This window comes from Entelurus aequoreus, linkage group LG27 (genome assembly GCF_033978785.1).
Source record: "Entelurus aequoreus isolate RoL-2023_Sb linkage group LG27, RoL_Eaeq_v1.1, whole genome shotgun sequence".
Classification (NCBI taxonomy): Eukaryota; Metazoa; Chordata; class Actinopteri; order Syngnathiformes; family Syngnathidae; genus Entelurus; species Entelurus aequoreus.
This window is the reverse complement of record NC_084757.1, coordinates 16,838,736-16,860,579: the sequence shown is the minus strand read 5'-3', so window position 1 is coordinate 16,860,579 and position 21,844 is coordinate 16,838,736. Positions and strand designations below refer to the sequence as shown.

The following is a 21,844-nucleotide window of genomic DNA, read 5'->3' as shown; positions in this document are numbered from 1 at the left end:
ATGCTGAGTGCCAAGCAGGGAGGTAATGGGTCCCATTTTTGTAGTCTTTGGTATGACTCTGAACTCACTTTGAACTCACGACCTACCGATCTCAGGCCACTGAGCAAGGCTTTTAAGGATAAATCTCTCAGCAGCCATTGGTTAAATCTTTTCTTAGTTTTTTCTACAATTGGAGTACAGTCTCAGAATCAGAAGAATCAGAATCGGCTTTATTGTCATTACGCAGGGTAACGAGATTGAGGCCATTCCATACAGTGCGATAAAACAAATGTACACTCTATACAGAGGGTGAAATGAATATGTACATGAATATCTACATGAAATGGTTGGTGGAATGGGTTATTGCACCGAAGAGAAGGCAGTTATGAGGGTCAATGGGGAAGTCTGTTCAGGGTGGTTATGGCCCTGGGGAAGAAGCTGTTCTTTAGCCTGTTCGTCTTGGTTTTAATGCACCTGTAACGCTTCCCAGAGGGCAGCAGGTGGAACAGGTCAGAGCCAGGGTGGGTGCTGTCTTTGATGACGGCACTGGCTCTGTTGAGGCAGCGGGAGGTGTAGATGTCCATCAGAGAGGGGAGAGGGCGGCCGAAGATCTTCTGAGCCGTTTTGACCACTCTTTGCAGCCTCTCCCTGTCTGCTGCAGTGCAGCTGCCGTACCATACTGTAATACAGTAGGTCAGCAGGCTCTCGATGGACAAGCTGTAGAAGGTCAGCAGCAGGTCAGGCTTCAGGTTGTACTTCCCGAGGACTCTTAGGAAGTGTAGCCGCTGCTGAGCCTTCTTGATGATTGCTGTGGTGTTGACTGTGTCTAAAACCGATCTAGAAATATTCCTAGGTAATCAATACTCTCCTTAATTGGAATTTTACATATAGGCAGCATTTCACATCTGTTCACAGCCATTAGTTCACACTCACATTTAAACGGAGACCAGAAGCCAAAGAGAATACACAAATCACGTCCAAGGCAAGAGGAATTTGAGAAGAGTCCTTCAAAAAGAGTGTTGTGTCGTCAGCTGATCGTTATTTCTCTGTCTACGGAGAGCCCTTCTAAATGACTAGTTTTATATGAAAGAATAACAATTGGGTGGCTAACAAAAATAGATATAGAGAAACAAGATGGATGGGTGGATGTTGCCATCTCTTACCAATCAAGCCAAGAAAAAAATGCTGGACAAAACTAATGAACCAACCCATGTATATTTTGAGTATCAGTATCTCGGAAATGATTCAGTAAGACTAAGTTTTGTACCTGGCTTCACCAAATATGCAAGAAAAAATGCAGAAAAACATTTGGTCAATTTATACCAAATAATGATAATTTTTAATGGCTTTCATGTTACATGCACCATTGTTGGGATTCAAACAGTGACCTCGGGAGTGCTCCCCTTATTTCATGTTATCAGATGGAAGGTATGTACAACCCAGCAATAGGAAATGGTCGATACTTACAGCCATCCATTTTTTCAGCACATCATCGACACCTCAGTCTTTTAAAAATGGAATACCTGTAACACAAAAAGAATCAAAGGAAAATGATATAACCCTTTGTTTCTTCCAAGTAACCATTCATTGGTGACCATTTTTAGTGGTATGTGACATTTGATGGTTGTAAATTGTATAATTTACTTCTGTTACATTTTCTGTAAGTTACGCCTTCAAATCTCGACTTTCTTGATTTTATTCTCTAAAAACGCCAAACTCCTGACGTGCCGTGAAGTTGTTTTATTCTTTTTATTATTTTATTCTTCTGATGGCAACTTTGTCAAGATGTTTAATTCAAATGGGCCCTTCTTCAGTCTCCTCTTCTTCTACTTGGTTTTACGGCGGATGCAAACTATATCATTGCACTACTGCCACTTTCCGGTGGATGATTTCTCTTGTTTACACGCACGGTGGAGCACTCGTCTGAGAGTAATTTGAGGAACAAAAGCAAAATCTTAAAATGCAAGTAAAAAAAAGAAGAAGAAGGGAATCATAACGATGAAAACAATAAAGTTAACAAACAAATATTTGTTAAATTTTCAACAGTGATTTATTGGAATGTTATTAACTTTTCTTCATCAACGTTAAATGTTGTTTCAAAGCTGATTCAACTTTTAAACAACAACTGACATGTTCTCAACTCTATTTCAACGTTGAACGTTGAAGGAATGCCAACTGGGTTATAACTACTTTTTTTTTTTAAACAGATCATCTGTGGTAAGTTTAAATAGTTAAATTGTAAAATTGAAAACAGAAAAAATGTTGCACCCTTTTTTGTGTTTATTTATGAATGTGTTCTTTCATGTGCTCAAATGTAGGCTACATACACATCAACAAATAATGTATTTGTATTTCTTAGTAGTTGTGTTCTGATATTTATAAAACAAAACAAAAAAGTTATCCCACTTTGTTATTCATGAATACATTATAATTGTTGTGTATGATTTTACTTTATAAATATGATGTATGTTTTGTATTCAATTGTTACTAAAATTTACTAAAATAAAAGCTGTGTAAAAGTGAACCGCTGAGACTGCAAAGGACAACAACCCCTCTGAAGGGGACACACCCATCCATGATGTCTTTAGGAAATTGCCTGAAGACCAAATGTTGTGTACAATTTTATTCAAACATACTTTTAATTGCATAATAAAAGAAAACAAATATATGTAATTGGAAAAAAAATTATTTTATAAAAAAAAATGAAAAAGATACAATGTCTATTCACAACGAGCAAATAAGAAAGTAACTAGTATTTAGTAATTGCTAAATACAACTTTAGAAGTAAACAGAAGAGAAACACCAACTGAAATCACAATCACAGTTTGATTATATTTAAGTCCCTTCAGACTTCAATACTTATTGTGTTTTGTCCCGCCACAAACTCTCATACACCGGTGTGTGTGGCACTGAGAGCAAGGTGGGCAAAGTGTCTTGCCCAAGGACACAAGTGAAGGGACTAGGACGGCAAAAGCTCGATTCATATCAGGAACCCTCCAAATTCTGGATGACTGCTCTAACACCTGAGCCACACTGCCCAACAGCATCAAAGTCTGCTGAACATTTGTGTCTTTTGACCTGATACTTATATATGAACCTTGTATCGCATACGTTGCAACTAAACGGTTTATCCCCAGTGTGAGTTCTCATGTGTGCCATCAAAGCAGCGTTTTTCGTGTATCTTTTAGGACAAAGTGGGCAAGTAAATTGCTTCTCCCCCGTGTGTGATTTTATGTGATGTGTCATACTTGCCTTACTGGCAAACCTCTTGCTACAAACAGAGCAACTGAAGGGTTTCTCCCCAGTGTGTGTTCTCATGTGTAATATCATTTGTGATTTAGTCTTAAATCTTTTAGGACAAACTGAACAAGGAAAGGGCTTCTCCCCTGTATGAATCATCATGTGTCTTTTAAGGTGACGTTGAGAAGACAGACTTTTTGAACACACTGAGCAAGAAAAAGGTTTCTCCGCTCCATGTACAAGTGTGTGTTTTTTCAGGTTATCCTTTGTAGAGAATCTTTTGGAACAAACTGAGCACGCAAAAGGTTTCTCTCCAGTATGTATTCTCATGTGTGCTGTAAAACGACTCTTATGTCTAAATGATTTCCCACATTCAGAACAATTATAGTGTTTTTTGTCAGCATGATGTCTCATAACATCTTTAGAGTTCTTATTATTCTCCAAAGGTTTTTGGATGTAGTCCCTGTGATTGCTCTCAGAAGAGTCTGACATGCCGTCTTTATCTGACAGTGGAGCAAAGATGCTGTCTGGTTCTGAGTTTATATCTTCACAATGCTCTCCATCAGCTGTGATGTGTTGAGTTAGAAGCTCCACCCCTCTTTTCTCCTCACTTTGACTGTGATGAAGCTGTAAGGACTGAGCTTCATCTTCATTATGAGCCTCCTGCAACCTTTGAAGCTGCTCCCACAGTTCCTCCTCTTCCTCTTTAATGTGTGGGGGCTCCAGCTCCTTTTTCCCCACACTGGAGCTCCACTCCTGCTGCTCGGAGGGAATCTCTTCTTGACTCTCTGCTGACACCTGCTGGACGTCTGCAGAACATAAAACCCAAATAAGCTGTTATTGTATATGAGTTTGCAGTATTTAAACTATTCACATGTGAGGTGGGCCAAATAAACAGTGATGGGCAAGCTACGTGGAAAATGTAGTAAGCTAAGCTACAAGGTACTCTCGATTACCTGCGGCTAAGCTACAGAGGAAGCTATCCTTATAGAATTGTAGCAAGCTACACTACAAGCTCCACGGCAAAAGTACGTCAAAGCTACATTTAAAGGCATTTATATCTATGGGTCCACATGTATAATATCAATGTTAGTGTAACTGAGAATGTACCAATAAGGTTCCATTGCTATTAACTATCTGTCATTTAGCTGGGGACACCATACAAACCTATAGAGGTCCCCACACTCCACTGTATGTATTTATTTAGTTTGTCTTTTCTTTGGCCCACCCCGATAATGTTATTCATTTTCTCCACCTACAATAAAAAGACAGCATCTATCTACACTACCGTTCAAAAGTTTGAGGTCACATTGAAATGTCCTTATTTTTGAAGGAAAATCACTGTACTTTTCAATGAAGATAACTTTAAACTAGTCTTAACTTTAAAGAAATACACTCTATACATTGCTAATGTGGTAAATGACTATTCTAGCTGCAAATGTCTGGTTTTTGGTACAATATCTACATAGGTGTATAGAGGCCCATTTCCAGCAACTATCACTCCAGTGTTTTAATGGTACAATGTGTTTGCTCATTGGCTCAGAAGGCTAATTGATGATTAGAAAACCCTTGTGCAATCATGTTCACACATCTGAAAACAGTTTAGCTCGTTAGAGAAGCTACAAAACTGACCTTCCTTTGAGCAGATTGAGTTTCTGGAGCATCACATTTATGGGGTCAATTAAACGCTCAAAATGGCCAGAAAAAGAGAACTTTCATCTGCAACTCGACAGTCTATTCTTGTTCTTAGAAATGAAGGCTATTCCACAAAATTGTTTGGGTGACCCCAAACTTTTGAACGGTAGTGTATATCTTCACAAAAAAAACAATGGTGTGTGTGTTGTTTGGGAACAGTTTGTAATGGTTATGTGCAGTAAAACTTTTCATGTGTGTTCCTAAATTTGTGTTGGATGTCTTTGATGAAGAGAGCATTATGATTTTGGTTTAGAGAGTAAACAACTAAAAACCAAGGTATGAGGAATTGCTTTCTCTAAACGCACAATTTTGTCTAAATGTGGCTAAGGACACGCATTATTTTTCCTGGACGTCATCTTCATCACTAAAGGAAAAATTGAATCTGCGGGAGAGAATTCCTCTCCCATTTTCAAGTAGGTTTCTTTTTTATGAGTCATCAGCTTGAAGCGTCCCTCTGTCTCGGACTCCCACGTCATCATGTGACATGAGTTGAGTGCGTGCCTGTTATGATTTTGCTTACTAGTTTCGATGACCTGCCTTATCTTGTCTCTGATTGGCCAGTCTGTAATGTTTTGCTCTAACCTTAGCTGATTGTGACTACTCATACGAACACCAACCATTCATCATGGATTTTCTCCGTATGTATGAATGTTCTCATTCATTCAGGTCATTGTATTTTCTCCATATTTTTTAGGGCCTGGATTCGCAGTCCATTTTCTCTCTTTGTAGCTTGTAGCTTTGAGGTAAGCTACCAAGCTACATGGGTTTAAAAGTATCAAAGCTACAGGAAAATCTACAGCCAAGCTACTGGGAAATGTAGTTAAGATACGTAGCCCGTCACTGCAAATAAACTTTTAAATCTAAATGATTTATCCTTCATATTACATACATTAATGGAAAGCTATTTTGTGGACATTTAATATTTTCTTTTTTCTTACTATTTACTGATTTTAATAACATATTTCTTGTTTATCTTGTGTTTGTTTTTTCCTCTTGCTTTGCTATTTAGACAGGCCACACAGGGCATAGGACCCATCACAACTGGACTATTCAAGTTGTGTTTGAAGACTATTTGAGAAGGCTTTATAGGTTCATGACACAATCATACAAAACTTCTACAGTCTACATCAATTTTCGTGCACAGGCAACCCTGTGCGGTACATCAGTTAAAAGAATGAATAACAATTAAACACAAACACACACACTCTGTCATTAACAATAATTACACATACCATTGAGGATTGGGGCTCGTTAGATGTTTCACTGAGCAACCCCAGAGAAAAAGGGGTTTTTAAAGGTGACGTGTCATCACAAGTTTTGGGAATTACTGGAAAATCTAAGTCAAAAGTATGTGTTTATTTATATTTATATGCTTTACACTTTATTAAAGCTGTGAAATCCCCCAATGTTGGTATTTTTTATTACTATTGAGAGTAGAGTCATACCCTTCTAACAACTGCAATGAGGGTGTTTTGGAAGACAGCTGTTTATGCTAATGTAATATGACTTATGAACCCTGTGTGTGTGTTCTGGCAATGCTTACTTAATGTGGACCTTTATATCCACATTAAAATTTATATCATTGAATACAAATAAAAGCTGGCTTATGTCGCCTGTTTACACAGTCACCTTTGGGGGACCTCTGATGGTATGGGGACAAAAAAACAGAACCCCTAAAGGGAAACCTTTTTAAATGATAGTCAGATCCATTCTGACTATCTGACTGGATTGGTTAAGAACAGTTTTTTATGTTCTTTATGTTCAATGTTGTTAAAAATAAAAAGTAAAAATAAAAGTTTAAATGAGTTTGTATTTTATTTATGTGGTTTAAGGTAAGATTCTTATCTTATCCTTTATTGATCCCACAACAGGGAAATTTGGGTTACTTTGTTTACGTGTTTCAAATATTGCTAAAAGAGAAAATTAATTTTCTTGAAAAGTGAAACCTTTTCTATCCTGGCATTAAAGGCCTACTGAAATGATTTTTTTTTTATTTAAACGGGGATAGCAGATCCATTCTATGTGTCATACTTGATCATTTCGCGATATTGCCATATTTTTGCTGAAAGGATTTAGTATAGAACAACGACGATAAAGTTCGCAACTTTTGGTCGCTGATAAAAAAAAAGCCTTGCCTATACCGGATGTAGTGTGACGTCACAGGAGGAAGGATTCCTCACAATTCCCCGTTGTTTACAATGGAGCGAGAGAGATTCAGACCAAGAAAGCGACGATTACCCCATTAATTTGAGCGAGGATGAAAGATTTGTGGATGAGGAACGTTAGAGTGAAGGACTAGAGAGGCAGGGTGTATCTTTTTTCGCTCTGACCGTAACTTAGGTACAAGGTCTCATTGGATTCCACACACTCTCCTTTTTCTATTGTGGATCACGGATTTGTATTTTAAACCACCTCGGATACTATATCCTCTTGAAAATGAGAGTCGAAAACGCGAAATGGACATTCACAGTGACTTTTATCTCCACGACAATACATCGTTGACGTACTTTAGCTACGGAGCTAACGTGATAGCATCGGGCTCAAATGCAGATGGAAACAAAATTTAAAAAAAACCCTGACTGGAAGGATAGACAGAAGATCAACAATACTATTAAACCATGAACATGTAAATACACGGTTAATAATTTCCAGCTTGGCGAAGCTTAACAATTGAAGCTAACTACGGAGCGGCGGCGGGCGTTGTAGCTTTCGACGACACCCCGGCCGCCATCAGAGTCGGCAAGAAACATATATTTCCCCAAAGTTACGTACGTGACATGCACATAGCAACACGCACGTACGGGCAAGCGATCAAATGTTTGGAAGCCAAAGCTGTACTCACGGTAGTGCGTCTGCTATCCAGCTCAAACACAACACAACCTCCTGATTGTGTTGCTGTAGTCCGCCGCTAATACACCGATCGCACCTACAACTTTCTTATTTGCAGTCTCCATTGTCCATTAAACAAATTGCAAAAGATTCACCAACACAGATGTCCAGAATACTGTGGAATTGTTCGATGAAAACAGAGCAGTTTGTATGGTGACACATTGGGTACGAATACTTCCGTTGCCGTCGTGACGTCACGCGCATACTTCATCATACATAGACGTTTCCAACCGGAAGTTTAGCGGGAAATTTAAAATTGCACTTTATAAGTTAACCCGGCCGTATTGGCATGTGTTGCAATGTTAAGATTTCATCATTGATATATAAACTATCAGACTGCGTGGTCGGTAGTAGTGGGTTTCAGTAGGCCTAAACAACTAAAAACCAAGGTATGAGGAATTGCTTTCTCTAAACGCACAATTTTGTCTAAATGTGGCTAAGGACACGCATTATTTTTCCTGGACGTCATCTTCATCACTAAAGGAAAAATTGAATCTGCGGGAGAGAATTCCTCTCCCATTTTCAAGTAGGTTTCTTTTTTATGAGTCATCAGCTTGAAGCGTCCCTCTGTCTCGGACTCCCTCGTCGTCATGTGACATGAGTTGAGTGCGTGCCTGTTATGATTTTGCTTACTAGTTTCGATGACCTGCCTTATCTTGTCTCTGATTGGCCAGTCTGTAATGTTTTGCTCTAACCTTAGCTGATTGTGACTCCTCATACGAACACCAACCATTCATCATGGATTTTCTCCGTATGTATGAATGTTCTCATTCATTCAGGTCATTGTATTTTCTCCATATTTTTTAGGGCCTGGATTCGCAGTCCATTTTCTCTCTTTGTAGCTTGTAGCTTTGAGGTAAGCTACCAAGCTACATGGGTTTAAAAGTATCAAAGCTACAGGAAAATCTACAGCCAAGCTACTGGGAAATGTAGTTAAGATACGTAGCCCGTCACTGCAAATAAACTTTTAAATCTAAAAGATTTATCCTTCATATTACATACATTAATGGAAAGCTATTTTGTGGACATTTAATATTTTCCACATATCATACTGTGGTTCTGTATGATATCCATCCTTAGTTAAAACTAATATATTTTTCCAAAAACAAAATCTGGTTTAGTGTTCCTTAGGATGACATTTTCATACAGCATGATTATAAAACATTATTACCTTAAAGTATGATTCACATTCAGAATTTTCCATCCTTCTATATATGGTAGTTGGAGTTGCAGACAACTTCATTACTGCTAAAAAGCAGTTTTCAGTAATGTCATAGAAGATGCAGGATTTGCTTTCACATTTAAGTGGTGAAACTTCTTATAAGAGGACAGCTGTAGTGCTGTATTCTGAGGATCATGTCATATTTAATTAGAACTTTTTTTTTTTTTTTTTTTTAAATGGTCCTCATTAGTACAAATTTACGGAGCCCCTAAAGGGACATGGGAATTTTTTTTTTTTAGACATGTATCTCGTGGCCACGAGAAAGTATCTCGTGGCCACGAGATACTTTCTCGTGGCCACGAGAAAGTTGGCCACGAGAAACTTTTTATTAAAAAAAAATGTGTGTGTGTATATACTGTATATATATATATATATATATATATATATATATATATATATATATATATATATATATATATATATATATATATATATATATATATATATATATATATATATATATACATACATACATACACATATATATATATTATATATACACATATAAATTATGTGGGTAGATATTTGTTCTAAAAAGGGTATTTCAACAAGTAAACAGTACAGTAGGTAGTTGATGTTGATATATGTAATGCACATAAGGGTATTCTAGTCAGATGCGCGTGTGTAAATATGCGATGTGTAAATATCAAAATATTACGTACGTCGTATCACTTTTTGTCAGGCAATATTACATTTAATGACAATTTTACATAAATGAATACATCCAAACACGTTGTACATATTTATTATTTGCAGGAAGAAATAACAGTTACAATTGTGTGTGTATCTTCCAAGCAAGAAAGAAGTTTGATCACATCAACATCGGACTAACTGACACACTCCGCTTCACTGCAGGTCCGCAAGCCATGCCCACCCCCCACAGCCACAGAAGAGGAAAACTGTCCTTTCCCGGGCATGATAAAGTCTTAAATAATGTCAAACACGTAGCGTTACAATAACCAGGAAGATAAAGTGTTTGTCTCACACCTACTAATCAAGCATTCACATTTTGCCACAACACACATGGGGGAAAGTCCTATCTGGAAATACAGCCATATTAACTCCTAAACTGCCATTTTAACACACACCAAACCATCAGCACGCATCCAATGCTTTCTCGTGGCCACGAGAAAGTTTCTCGTGGCCACGAGAAACTTTTTATTAAAAAATATATATATATATATATATTTTTTTTTTTTTTTTTTTTTTTTTAATAAAAAGTTTCTCGTGGCCACGAGAAAGTTTCTCGTGGCCACGATATACTTTCTCGTGGCCACGAGATACTTTCTCGTGGCCACGAGATACTTTCTCGTGGCCACGAGATACATGTCTAAAAAAAAAAAAAATCCCATGTCCCTTTAGGGGCTCCGTACAAATTTGTGTGAATTATGCAAAATTATTACATTTTGGTCCCCATGAACCATATTAACTCTTTTTCCCCAGGGTCCCCTGTAAGAATGATCAGCACATTACTTCATCAATCCAGAGATTTAAAGATGTGTATGAGCTAACTGGGCAGTGGCCATTTTACCTCATTTTTGTTATGCCTCCACAACCTGTAGAAAGGGTGGTCCCCACAAGTGATGTTCAAAAACTTGGTCCCCATTCCAAAGGATAACCAGAATGTGTGTGTGTGTGTTTAATAAGAAAAAACACACTATAGCGGTCATTGCAAATAGGGATGATACTCGAAACCGGTTTTCCCGGTTGTTCGATAAGAAAAGAACCGAGTCCTCTGACTCGAATCCCTTTTTGAGAACCGGTACCCGTTATCGAGACCACTATAGTAAAGAAAAAGAGTTGGTTCTTTATTCGAATCCCTCGGAACGAATCCCGTCCCGACCAGAAATGCCCCGTGAGACATCACAAGAAATGGCGTCACGTAGCTCAGTCATTAGGCGCAGATAGCGAAAGCAGGAAAAAAATGGACGGGAAAAAGCGCTCCAAGGGGTAATAAAGTTCAAAACAAAAGGTATAATCCAATGAATAACTTTACTGAGAGACTTGAGCAGGGTACAAACTCATGACGAACACTTTTACAACCAACCGGAAACATAGCAACCAGGCTAGCAACGCACCTCCTTTACGGCAGCTGGCGCAACGTTCTTAAAGCAACCGCAGCACATACATATATGCCATCTCCCTTTTTTAACTTTTGTTTTTCTTTCCTTGTAAACAAAACAAAATCACACTGTATATGTGTTGTCTGTCTGATTATAAATAATGCAGACGAGGCGTGTTGGCTGAGTTCTTGACGTTTACTTTCACAGCGTGCTCATTCTTAGCTGCCGGATGACGATATGCAACAACACTTTTCGGGGCTACCGCGCATGCTCGTCACTCCCGTTGCATGCTGGGTAGTGTAGTTGTTATATTCCCTAGCTCATAACATCTTTCCCCCTATAAAGAAATAATGTTAACTCAAAGTGTATTTCTTTTTTTAGCTTTAACTTTTCATTTTTTAGCATTGTAACCACATTTGCAAATAACTTTTCTCTTCATAGAATTTTCTTTCAATAAAGAAATAAAGTGCAAAAATGTCAAAGCATCATAACAAACAGTTATGTCAAATAGCAGCAGAATTGCACTTTTTGGAGAGCTGTATTATTTTCAGTTTTGTGCCCAAGGGACTGATTTTATTTAACACTATATTATTATTTATACACCTATAGTGATCACAGAGACAGGTTGTTTTTGTGTTACTGTATATATTTGTTTTTCTGAAAAATCCCACTTAATATACTTTGGGTAACAACAGTCAATTTTTTTTTTTTTTTTTTTTTTTTTAGGGGGGTAACAGTCAATATTTATTTATTTATTAGATTAAATTGTTTTCTTATATAATAAAAGTGATCTTTTGTTAAACCAAATATTGTGTGTCTTTTTCCATATACAACAACCTATCTGGACTTGATAAGAGAATCGATAAGGAATCGGTTCGATAAGAGGATTCGATAATAGGCTCGAACTCGATAATTTCTTATCAAACATCATCCCTAATTGCAAATGAGAACATCTTGGCAAAGAAAGGAGCTGTTGTAAAAGGGTCATCAATAAAAAGTGTGGTCAAATATGCACCACTAGCTATGTGCCCAGGGGTGAGTGGGTCATGTTTTGTAAAAGACACACTCTACAAGACTTTCAGTAGTCTATAACGATACCTATGAAAACATTCCACTTCTCATTTAAGTGGGCTTTATCAATTCACACTCATAGACTTAGATTGGTCAGATCTAGTCTAGTAGCTGGTGCCAAACCCCAACTATTCATACTCTGACACAAGGTGGGCATGGATGGTTCCACTCTATTGTAGTGAAAAATAACAACTGTTGAGATGCAAAAGAGCAACATTTCTGTCAATGCGCATGATAGTCGTTAGAATGGAATTTTCCCCCGTCAGCATTGAGGTATTGTATGACAGAACGATCGCAGTGGAACGACCACTACCAGCCCAAACTCAATTGTTTGACTGGAATCACCCATGTTAGCATTACATTCAGTTGTAAAAATTGGCACAAAAGGAGCATCTGACATTACTAACTCTTGTTATGGAATGTGACAGAGTGAGATGATTGCCGATTTTGTTGTCAGGATTCTGAATCCACCCTGCATTTGTTTTGGTATTGTCATATTGTGTCTTCATTTTGGGTGGAAGTTGAAAAAATGTGTTTTAGGATTGGTTTCTTTATGAAGCTTGATGTGGTTTCTGTTATTTTAGGAGAGTTCATTGACAGTCATGATTTAGTCAATTGAATTATAGTACTCGGTAAAAGGTTTATTTTTAAGGCCAAAAACAGATATTCACTTAGTATTACTTTCTTTAAAACATTTATTCAGTATTTTTTAACTTTAGAAAGTTATATGGTTGAAACAGATAATGATGCCAAAAAACATTTTAAAAAAAGTTGTGAAGTCCTCAAATTTTGTTTTTTTTTAATGTAATTTTGTTTATAGATTATATGCAACCTGTTGTGGTGTTCCCTAATTTGAGTGTACATAAATGAAGGTGTGTGTTGCTGAGTCCGACCTGGACATAATCTGGACTGTACATAAATGCTTATTTTGAAAATGTAATTTTGTTTATAGATGATATGCAATTTGTTGTTGTGTTCCCTAATTTTCAGTGTACATAAATGAAGGTGTGTGTTGCTGAGCCCGACCTGGACATAATCTGGACTGGACCTGGTTTTAAGAACCCTTTAAACAATTTAATTTCATTGACAACCTGGCCTGGTGAAGATAAGGTCCCTTTTTAAAAAATAAAATAAGATAAATAAATAAAAAACATTTTCTTGAATAAAAAATAAAGTAAAACAATATGAAAACAATTACATAAAAAATAGTAATTAATGAAAATGTTAGTGGACCAGCAGCACACACAAATCTGTGAAGCACACTCATGTGTGCTTCACAGACTGTATCCCTTGCAGACTGTATTGATATATATTGATATATAATGTAGGAACCAGAACATTAATAACAGAAAGAAACAACCCTTTTGTGTGAATGAGTGTGAATGAGTGTAAATGGGGGAGGGTGCACTAATTGCAAGTGTATCTTGTTTTTTATGTTGATTTAATAAAAATAAAAAAATAAATTAAAAAAACTCTTGTTATTTGTTGGAGGCTAAATTGTAGTCTTTAGGAATGGTTGAAAGGACAGTGTATCAATCCATCTACTAAATTATACACTACATTGAAGAGATTATTGAAGAGATTTCAGAACCTTTAACATATATCAGCAACCTATCATTTCAAACAGGCAAATTCCCAGACAAAATGAAAGTAGCAAAAGTCGTACCAATTTATAAAACTGGAGACAAACACCACTTCACAAACTACAGACCTGTTTCTTTACTTCCGCAAGTTTCTAAAATTATTGAAAAACTGTTTAACAGCAGATTGGACACATTCATAAATAACAATGAAACACTCACAGACAACCAATATTAAGTTAAAGTTAAAGTACCAATGATTGTCACACACACACTAGGTGTGGCGAAGTTATTCTCTGCATTTGACCCATCACCCTTGATCACCCCCTTGGAAGTGAGGAGAGCAGTGAGCAGCAGCGGTGGCTGCGCCCAGGAATCATGTTTGGTGATTTAACCCCCAATTCCAACCCTTGATGCTGAGTGCCAAGCAGGGCGGTAATGGGTCCCATTTTTATAGTCTTTGGTATGACTCGGCCAGGGTTTGAACTCACAACCTACCGATCTCAGGGCGGACACTCTAACCCAGGGGTCACCAACCTTTTTGAAACCAAGGGCTACTTCTTGGGTACTGATTACTGGGAAGGGCTACCAGCTAGATACACACTTAAATAAATTGCCAGAAGTATCCAATTTGCTCAATTTACCTTTAACTCTGTTATTATTAATAATTAATGATATTTATCTTTGTGGAAACACTGATCATCTTAATGATTTATCACAATAAATATATATAGAAACAAATAAATATCAATACGCAACACTTTATTTTTATATTTTCTCTAAGTGCACATTTTTCAAATTGAACATTTTCAAATGATCACTTCTAAGACAGTCTTGTGAAATCACAATATCCCATTTTAACTAGCTAGCCACTAACATTTTTTTAACAAATCATGAATTACTTTGCACCATGTTTGTACAAATAATAACTCATGTAAAATACAAAAGTAAACTCTCAAATTTTTAAATCATGTCACACTTTGAACTGGACACCAAATCTGTTATCTGTTTCTTTGTCAGTTAGTGGGAAGCTGGATTTTGTGTGTTGTACTCTGGTGTGTAACTTGACACTGCAACTCTGAGTGAGTCTTGCAGATGTGCATCAGTGAGGCGTGTTCTGTGTTTGTTCTTGATGAAGTTCATGTCAGAAAAGGCTGATTCACAAAGATAAGATTTTTCCTCATTGTTTGCGGAACCTTCTTAATCTTTTGGACATATTTTCACAGCAATCTGGCCTTAAGCTTAATTATGATAAATGTAAAATGTTAAGGATCGGAAATCTAAAGGGAACGTCCTTTCGAATGGAATGCAAAGTGCCTGTTTTGTGGACAGATGGACCAGTTAACATACTTGGTGTTGTTGTCCCAGAAAATCTGGAAGATCTAGGCTCAGTAAATTATGATAATCGACTAAGAAAGCTGGACAAAATTATGCAATTATGGAAAGGGAAATCCCTAACCTTGTATGGTAAAATGTCTATTGCCAACTCGTTAATCATTCCTCAATTTATTTATTTTTTTTTGTCATTACCAGCTCCATCACAAAACTTTTTTAAGATTTATGAGCGGAGGGTCTTCGATTTTGTCTGGAACGGCAAACCAGAAAAGATTAAAAGAAAGGTTTTGTACAAAGAGTATGAATATGGGGGCCGGAACTTCTCAACCTTGAAGCTATGTGTCTGTCTTTAAAAGCATCAATTGTTCCAAAGATGTATTTAAACATTGAGTGGTACACAAATGTCCTGTTGGACAAAAAACATGTACTGTATCAAAAGAAATTGTATCCTTTTTTACAAGTGATCCCCTCCCAGAGAGTCTGCTGGGAAACATGGCGGGGTTCATAAAGGAAACAATCCACTCATAGTGGTGTTTTCAATTTTATGTGCCAGGAAAAAAGAGACAATATTTTGCAGCAGTTAATATGGATGAACTCTAATATTGTAATAGATGGAAAGCCTTTCTTTTGGAAAAATGTGTTTGAAAGAGGAATCATTTTTGTCAATGATATTATCAATGAGAATGGTAAAATTATGAAGTATAATGAATTTAGAGCTATGTATGGTGATGCTTGCTCAAGCTTTTCATTTTATCAACTAACTGGAGTAATTGGGAAAAGATGTAAACAAATAATTAATTATGGAACTACTAAATTATTAGTTTGTAAACCTCTAATAAGAAATTCTAGTTGGCAAAAAGGAACTAAAATAAATAGAAAAAGATATAATTTTTATTTAATAAAGAAATCTTTGAAGGCTGCCTCATACAACACAAATGGAAAATGGGAGGACTTTTTTGACTGCCCGTTGCCATGGGATGCCATATTCAAACTAATCTATAAAACCACTATCGATGTGCAAAATCGTTATTTTCAAATTAAAATTATTTATAACTTCTTACCCACAGGGAAAATGTTAAAATTATGGAATATGACAGAGTCAGATGATTGCCGATTTTGTTGTCAGGAGCCTGAATCCACCCTGCATTTGTTTTGGTATTGTCATATTGTGTCTTTGTTTTGGGTGGAAGTTGAAAAAATGTGTTTAAGGATTGGTTTGTTTATGAAGCTTAATGTGGTTTCTGTTATTTTAGGAGAGTTCATTGACAATCCTGATTTAGTCAATTTAATTATAGTACATTTACTCTGTAAAATGTTTATTTTTAAGGCCAAAAACAGATATTTACTTAGTATTACTTTCTTTAAAACATTTATTCAGTATTTTCTAACTTTAGAAAGTTACATGGTTGAAAACGATAATGATGCCAAAAAACATTTAAAAAAAGATGAGAAGTCCTCAAAGGCTTATTTTGAAAGTATAATTATGTTTATAGATTATATGATATCTGTTGTTGTGTTCCCTAATTTGAGTGACCTGGACATAATCTGGACTGTACATAAATGCTTATTTTGAAAATGTAATTTTGTTTATAAATTATATGCAATCTGTTGTGTTCCCTAATTTTTTTCTGTGTACATGAATGAAGGTGTGTGTTGCTGAGTCCGACTTGGACATTATCTGGACTGGGCCTGGTTTAAAAAACCCTTTAAACAAATCTAATTTCATTGACAACCTGGTCTGTTGAAGATAAGGCCCTTTTTTTAAAAAATAAAATAAAATAAGATAAATAAATAAAAAACATTTTCTTGGATAAAAAAGAAAGTAAAACAATATAAAAATAATTACATAAAAAATAGTAATTAATGAAAATGTTAGTGGACCAGCAGCCTATACAATCATGTGTGCTTCAGGGACTGTGTCCCTTGCAGATGTGTTGTCTATGTTGTGGGAACCAGAATATTGGTAGCAGAAAGAAATAACCCCTTTTGTGTGAGTGGGTGTGGATGAGTGTGCATGGTGGGGGTGGGGGGGGGGGGGTTTGGGTTGATGCACTGATTGAAAGTGTATCTTGTGTTTTTTCTATGTAGATTTAATTTTTTTTTTTAAATAAATAAATAAATAAATTTATTTTTTTTATTTTTTTTTTTATTTTTAATTTTCGAACAGGCCCGCGGGCGACTCATCTGGTCCTTACGGGCGACCTGGTGCCCGCGGGCACCGCGTTGGTGACCCCTGCTCTAACCACTATGGATACAGAGCCAACATTTCAACATCAATATTATTAATCAAAATAAATAACGGACAGGATCACTAACACAATAGATATATTTTTTTGGATTCAACAAAGGCATTTGACACATCTATCCATTTTCTACCGCTTATTCTCATCGGGGTCACGGGGGGCGCTGGAGCCTATCTTAGCTACAATCGGGCGGAAGGCAGGGTACACCCTGTACAAGTCGCCACCTCATCACAGGGCCAACACAGATAGACAGACAACATTCACACTCACATTCACACACAAGGGCCAATTTAGTATTGCCAATCAACCCAATCAAGTCTTTGGAGGTGGGAGGAAGCCGGAGTACCCGGAGGGAACCCACGCAGTCACGGGGAGAACATGCAAACTCTACACAGAAAGATCCCGAGCCCGGGATTGAACTCAGGACTACTCAGGACCTTCGTATTGTGACACAATCATTCATAATATCTTAATAAACACATTAGAGGCCTGGTCTTGAACTGGGTAAGAATCTACTTAACCAACAGGAAGCAATGTGTGAAGATAGGAGAGCAAACGTCTACAGAGCTGAAAATATCTCGTGGCGTACCCCAGGGATCAATACTGGGACCCAAATTGTTCAATCTTTATATGAATGACATTTGTAAAGTTACAAAGGACTTAAAGGCCTATTGAGAGCCACTACTACCTACCACGCAGTCTGATAGTTTATATATCAATGATGAAATCTTAACATTGCAACACATGCCAATACGGCCGGGTTAACTTATAAAGTGCAATTTTAAATTTCCCGCTAAACTTCCGGTTGAAAACGTCTATGTATGATGACGTATGCACGTGACGTCAATCGTTGAAACGGAAGTATTCGGACACCATTGAATCCAATACAAAAAGCTCTGTTTTCATCTCAAAATTCCACAGTATTCTGGACATCTGTGTTGGTGAATCTTTTGCAATTTGTTTAATGAACAATGAAGACTGCAAAGAAGAAAGTTGAAGGGGGGATCGGTGTATTAGCGGCTGGCTGCAGCAACACAAACAGGAGGACTTTGAGGTGGATAGCAGACGTGCTATCTGACGCTAGACGCCGACCGCATCGGTGATCAGGTGAAGTCCTTTGTCGCACCGTCGATCGCTGGAACGCAGGTGAGCACGGGTGTTGATGAGCAGATGAGGGCTGGCTGCGTAGGTGGATAGCTAATGTTTTTAGCATAGCTCTGTGAGATCCCGTTGCTAAGTTAGCTTCAATGGTGTCGTTAGCAACAGCATTGTTAACCTTCGCCAGGCTGGAAAGCATTAACCGTGTATTTACAGGTCCATGGTTTAATAGTATTGTTGATTTTTTTGTCTATCCTTCTAGTCAGGGGCTTATTTCTTTTGTTTCTATATGCAGTTAAGCCCGATGCTATCACGTTAGCTCCGTAGCTAAAGTGTTTCGCCGATGTATTGTCGTGGAGATAAAAGTCACTGTGAATGTCCATTTCGCGTTCTCGACTCTCATTTTCAAGAGGATATAGTATCCGAGGTGGTTTAAAATACAAATCTGTGATCCACAATAGAAAAAGAAGAGAGAGTGTGGAATCCAATGAGCAAGCGTGTACCTAAGTTACGGTCACAGCGAAAAAAGATGCGTCCTGCACTGCACTCTAGTCCTTCACTCTCAAGTTCCTCATCCACGAATCCTTCATCCTGGCTCAAATTAAAGGGGTAATCGTCGCTTTCTCGGTCCGAATCGCTCTCGCTGCATTGAAAACAATGGGAAAATGTGAGGAGCCTTTCAACCTTTGACGTCACGCTACTTCCGGTACAGGCAAGGCTTTTTTTATCAGCGACCAAAAGTTGCAAACTTTATCGTCGATGTTTTCTACTAAATCCTTTCAGCAAAAATATGGCAATATCGCGAAATGATCAAGTATGACACATAGAATGATCTGCTATCCCCGTTTGAATAAAAAAAAATCATTTCAGTAGGCCTTTAAAGTTAGTATTATTTGCAGATGATACAACAGTTATTAACAAGAGACGACTGACTTTTATGACAACTTTACTGACATAAACACCCAGCGATCATGGTGGGGAAGGTGAGTATCAACATTTTGTCTTAATAACTTTCATAATGAATAACTGGCAGTGATTTTGTCTGCAGAAGATGTAAAAATCTTGAAAAAAAACTAAGCCAATATTTGATGATATTCATACCCTGATAATACAATTGTCTCACACATATGTTTATACAACCTAATTTTCTAAGTAGGTACCATTTATGTGTGTGTTTTTAGATGTTATGATATTTAGTAATGTAGGTTTTAAAAATGAATGACCAATATATTTTTAAACAAATGTTTAATGGGTTTATTTTTTCTCAAAATAATGCGCGGTACAACAAACTAGTGTTATTTTACTGTACGTATTTTAAGTTACTTTTAAGTTACATGAGAAGGTAAAAAGATGTAAACAAACCTGCTCTTTGTAGCACAAATTGAGGTTTGAAAACAGCATCCAATAGTTCTTGTTGTCGCTCTTTTTCCTCTTTCGTCCTAGCAAGTTCATCCTCGTACTCAGCTATGGTTCTTTCAAACAGTCCAAATATTTCTTCCACGACAGAATGTAGTCGCTGCTCCATCAACATTCTCAGCTTTTTGACCTGACGCATTTTTTTTTTTTTTTTACAAACAAAACCTGAGTGTTGCTAACGTCCGGCTTTTCTTCTTCGCTGGTTTCTCGCTGCAGCGAGCATGCGCAAGACTGTCATTTTATAAGGGTACGCAGCATCGACCGCAACTGCCTACTGGCGCTCATGAGACGCGGGGTCGCCATCTTGGAGTGGTGATCCGCTCCACTCAGTGCAATTCATTTGGCAGGAGCAACGAACTGTCAACCTCACTGAATACCACTGATTTTCACGCGTTTTTTTGTCATACGCGTAGCTATGATAAAGGACCAGGGACGTGCACATGATTATAGAGGGGCAGGGGCTCAAAGTCAGAAAAGGGCAGGACATTTTTTTTTGGTCCTTTACACAATATGGAAATGAATGTAAAATTAAATTTGCTAATAGGAAGCTAACTACTTAGCTGTGTGTCCTTTGTAGGTAAAAGTGATTGCCATTTCTTTTGTGTCAACTAATTATTATCATAATGAGTTAATTCACATCATCATAGGCTTGGAAGACATGAAAAGCAACAAAACACTGGTTTATTATTAGGCTATTTATTGTTAAAGATAAGCACTTTAATATTGAACATTGAACAGTGCAACATGAACTTTGAAAAAAAATACAAAAATAAATACCCAAATGGAAAAAACTTCAATGTGAAAATCTGTCCTTCTTCCCTTAACTTGATGAAAACACCATCAAGTTGTAACTTATGGTCTTTCTCGCTTAATGCTCAGAGTAAACAACTGAAACGCAATACAGGGCCAAAAATATGGACCAGGGGCCAGTAGGGGGCTGTAGGATGGAGGCCACCCATACCCAAATATGCTCCTCAATGTAAATTCAGGGCTTCCATGAAATGCTGTGAAATCATAAATTTTAGCCATGCATTAAGAGGTCTCCTACCCTTAGCTGCTTCCTGGCGCTCCTTCTCCTTTCTTTTCTGTATCCTTTTTTTGGCATTGTGCTGCAGGCATAATCAACATGAATCAAGTTTAAATACAGATGGTAATATTCCTAACAGATAACCTACATCTTATATCCCCAGAATGCTGAAATTATTATTATTATTAATAATAATAATAATAATTATTATCATTATTATTATTGTTATTATTATCATTATTATTATTATTATTTTGTTAACCCACACAGTAATAGCAAAGTCACAATAAACTTTATATCTAAACCTCTACTGTGAGAGAAATGTGATCCACCGTAAACACAGTGCATTTTATTTTGAAAATTAACCCGGTGTTTTATTTTGTACACTACTTCCTGTCCCGCACGATCCGCTCTGCTCTGTGCGGAATTGATGTGCCGTGCTCAATTGATGTGCCGTGCTCCGACGTCCGGCAAAAACAGAAGCTGACACATTGAATAATAGAATAATACAGCGTTTTTTTTAAATATTACCCATATTAGATGCTGAATAAGTGGACGGCGACTAGACCATAACATAACTCACAGGTTCAAGTTGCTCCACTGTCACGTCTCCGGCTCAGGGGCGCAGTTTGCTCTCTCTCCTCTCACTTACTCACTCACTCACCCTCTCTCTCTCTGGCGGAAGCGGCAGGCTCAAACAACCCCCGTATTACAAGAAAACGTGGAGTTTTTTTTGTTTTTTTTACATCCCTGACAGGAATTTATTAATGCTGTTTAAAGGAAAGAAAAAAGAAAAGAAAAAAAACACACACACACACAGGCACAGGGCACTTTTTAAGACGAGGCAAAAAAGGGCAGGGGCTCAAGCACCCATAGGGCCCTATGTGTGCACGTGCCTGTAAGGACACATGTTTTATTATTCATAGTTTGCTTAACAGTAATAGAATATTCTTATATGCTATAAGTGACCAGACGTCCGAGATCAA

The 21,844-nt window shown here is 37.3% G+C and overlaps 1 protein-coding gene across 2 annotated transcripts; it reads right to left on the bottom strand.

Moving 5' to 3' along the window:
• Window positions 1-1,424: 1,424 nt before the first annotated feature.
• On the bottom strand, window positions 1,425-20,116 carry LOC133644771 (zinc finger protein OZF-like). Of its 2 annotated transcripts, XM_062039503.1 has the most exons (3): window positions 19,778-20,116; window positions 3,831-4,028; window positions 1,425-1,502 (listed from the first exon to the last, which is right to left on the bottom strand). In XM_062039503.1, the coding sequence occupies exons 1-3, from the start codon at window positions 19,968-19,970 to the stop codon at window positions 1,480-1,482; spliced, it is 414 nt and encodes a 137-aa protein (XP_061895487.1). In that variant the 5' UTR covers window positions 19,971-20,116; the 3' UTR covers window positions 1,425-1,479. The 2 variants fall into 2 exon arrangements, with proteins under 2 accessions (XP_061895487.1, XP_061895486.1); XM_062039502.1 differs by lacking the exon at window positions 1,425-1,502 and having other exon boundaries at window positions 2,200-4,028.
• Between the last annotated feature and the right edge of the window lie 1,728 nt (window positions 20,117-21,844).

Coding starts and splice junctions, on each gene's coding strand:
- LOC133644771 (XM_062039502.1), bottom strand. CDS start 19,970: ATGCGTCAGGTCAAAAAGCTGAGAATGTTGATGGAGCAGCGACTACAT. Junction 4,029..19,777: donor ATTTGTGCTACAAAGAGCAG/GTTTGTTTACAT, acceptor TATGTTCTGCAG/ACGTCCAGCAGGTGTCAGCA.